The following is a 3,132-nucleotide window of genomic DNA, read 5'->3' as shown; positions in this document are numbered from 1 at the left end:
ACTGTGCCACAACCCATGACCAATACTTAGTACACAAATTAGCACACTCCCACCCAGGGCTCTAAAAAAAAAATAAAAAAAATCAGTCATTCTTTCTAATGTTTGTCACACATGACGATCATACCATCAGCAAGCAACAGTGCCATTTTAAGGTCTTCAAAAATTCATAGCAAAGGGCACTTCTGAGAAAGATAATCTTTAAGATTTGGTTTTAAAAATAGACACCACACTCACATTCAAGGGACATTCTTCACTTTTAGGCCTTTGTCACAAATCTGAATCTTTATTGTTCTGAAATAAATGCTATAAACATAAGACTCAAAACAAGAACTCCAACTTTCAGTCTCAGAAGAGGTGTGGTTCAATGCCCATATCACGTGTAACAAGAAAATTTCCTTAAAAAGGAAAAAAAAAATACTGTAAAGTCTTTAAGAATGAAAATGCAATCCTTTGTTTTTCTCATTAGTTTGTGTACAGGTGGGCACCAAAAAAACTTTTGCATTTTCTTTTGAATTCTTGCTATGACGCTTGACGAACTTTTTGCCATTCAACAAATTCATCCAGAAGTACGGGCCCTGCAAATGGATGAAACTTGGAGTTATATTTGCCAGTATCTTTCAAACATCTTCTCTTAAAGTGTGAACGTTAAAACTACTGGTCTAGGTAACATCTATGTCAATCCTATGGTCAAATACTTACTAAGGCTCAAAGATGACTGCAATCATTTCAATCCAAAGGTGACAAAAAGTACACAAATAACACTACCCAAAACTATGGAAAAAAGTGTTCCTAACATCTGACAGGTACACTGAACTGAACGGAAAGCATAAAAATAAGGTTATATTGTAAAATTGGCACAAATACTTCTTTCTTCCTAGAGCTTTCAAAATTGCACATAATTAGAACACGGACCAAAATGGGATGTCTAATGCAATTCAGCTGTAGTATGATTGACTGTCAGCCAGGTGTAGAGTTCAGCCCCACATACCAGCAGCCAGGCTGCTTTATAGTTAAACTAGAGTTTATTAGTATTTTATTAAATGGGAGTTTGCTGTTTATAATCCTACTTGCAAGTCTACAGTTTCACATAGTAAGCAGCTTCACTAGATCCTCAACAGAATATAAGTTGGCTCAAGTACACCATCATACCCCTGACATATTACTACAATTACTATCTGCAGTTTGAAGATGGATGGTTTTTCTATGCAACAACTTCTTTGTTGGAGAAGTAGTATTTTATACCTTACAGTATTGTTTCTGTTACAGAAATTTGTTTTATGCAAATTGAAAATACTGAAATAACAGTTAAATAAGTGTTATGAATACTTACATGCACCATCTTCATCATAGTTGCTAAGATCTGCATGGACAGTTCTGCTGAACTCTAGCACATTGTACCACTGATCCTTGTTCATAACTCTATACTTCGATTGCTAGGGAACATAATTTCAGAATTATTTCAGAATTTCAGAATTAAAATGTTAAGTGATATTTGGTAATGCTGCATCTCATTTCTCTCATTTTATCTTCAATCAGTCCCTAACAAACCATTTAATGGGTAACAATGGCTACTATTACCTTGGTTTTCCATTTTTTAAAATGCTACATATGTACATATTTCATAGTTCTGAAACTACATAAAATACTTTCTTGAAAGATCAGAGCAAAATCAAAATACCAGGGAATCAGGAAGTCACTGCTCTTGCACTTCAAAAACTGGTAAATTTTCATCTTGCCCTGAAGTGGGGCATACCTATCTTGGATATATTTCCAGAATGAACGATTACAAAAATCTTCTTTTCTTCAGGGTGCAATACAGTACGATAAGGACATCTACTTTGCAACGTTAGTACTGATTTGAAGCCAGGAAACAGTCTCAAGTCTAGTATGCTCAACCTACACATGTCCACATTACTAAGTCACTTGCAGCTGAGCTGACCAAAATCTTCCAGAGACAGCCAGAGCTCAGGGTACCTACATACTGTATCTACACAAAGCAAACTTGAAATTCAGCACAGATGCAGCTGAAGAGACTACTGGGGATCAATTATTTAAATTTAAATTTACTTTTATAGTCTAATTAAAACAGAATTTTAGTTGCCTTTGATAAGAGAAGGGAGAGTGGGGCACAGAGAGGGAGAAAAAGATCTGTGATGCATACAAGAACATCATTGTTTCATAAGCACATCAAGAAAGGGAAGAGGAACCATGTGGATACATTCCTGAGCAAAACACAAACCATGAAACCTTTTCACAGCACAGCCCAACTACTATGCCATCATTCAGAAAGTCAATGAAACCTGTACCTCCAGGTATTGGTAAAATACTGAAAACAGTGGCCAAGTTCTTCCAAGCAGAAGAGCTAACATGGATTTTGCAGTATCAATATCAAGACTTCGCTGGTCTTTATCCTAGGGTTGAATAAAGAGAGCACAAAAACCATTCAAGTACAAGCTCATTGGAAAATTACAATAAGAACTCCTGTAACATTCCAGTAGCCTTACCCTTGCAAAATCAAAGGCATATCTGTAGATATTCTTAAAGGATGAAATGTCATTCAATTGTGACCGCAAGAAGTCGAATTTACTCTGTAATTTTTCTGTACAGTCACACCTTAAAGAAAAAAATTACATTAGAAGTTCAAAACAGAACATTTGGACAATGAAAAAAGTGCCAGTAAACATAAAAAATTAAAATCACCAAAATGCAATCATCAGGTGTACAGGAGTAGTACTGTGAAAGTGACTTAAAGAACACTGAACATGCTCAACATCTGCAGCTTACTGAAATGATGAATGCCTGGCTTCTGTAAGCAAGTTGAAAAAAAAAAATGTATCAGTAACATAACACAACGTTTCTGCTTTACTTCTCAAAGAGTAGTCTTTTTATGCCACACTCTGCAATGTGTATTCATACCCAGCACTACCTTATCTTTCAATGACTATGAAAGTTTGGAGAAGACAGTATTCAGTGTGCATTAAGGTGGTAAAATCCATCTGTATATAAGGGCTTTATACCACGTTTGGAAAAAACCCCAAACCCTAAACATACTTCAAGACTACATATTTACAAGTGGCAGGATTAAGCAGGCACTCTGCCAAACACACTAGGCTGCTCGTGTTTTATGACTGA

The 3,132-nt window shown here is 35.8% G+C and overlaps 1 protein-coding gene across 1 annotated transcript; it reads right to left on the bottom strand.

Moving 5' to 3' along the window:
• Nucleotides 1-260: 260 nt before the first annotated feature.
• LOC104615493 (DCN1-like protein 5) lies at nt 261-2,618 on the bottom strand (the record flags this gene model as incomplete). Its single annotated transcript, XM_010282795.1, has 4 exons — nt 261-575; nt 1,331-1,433; nt 2,307-2,411; nt 2,505-2,618. Coding segments are annotated over 4 exons (378 nt in total), but the record flags the coding sequence as incomplete, so codon positions are not given.
• Nucleotides 2,619-3,132: the final 514 nt, after the last annotated feature.

The sequence above is a fragment of the Phaethon lepturus genome, unplaced genomic scaffold, assembly GCF_000687285.1.
Source record: "Phaethon lepturus isolate BGI_N335 unplaced genomic scaffold, ASM68728v1 scaffold10182, whole genome shotgun sequence".
Lineage (NCBI taxonomy): Eukaryota > Metazoa > Chordata > Aves > Phaethontiformes > Phaethontidae > Phaethon > Phaethon lepturus.
Note: the sequence above shows the minus strand (reverse complement) of the source record. Positions and strands in the feature narration are given on the sequence as shown.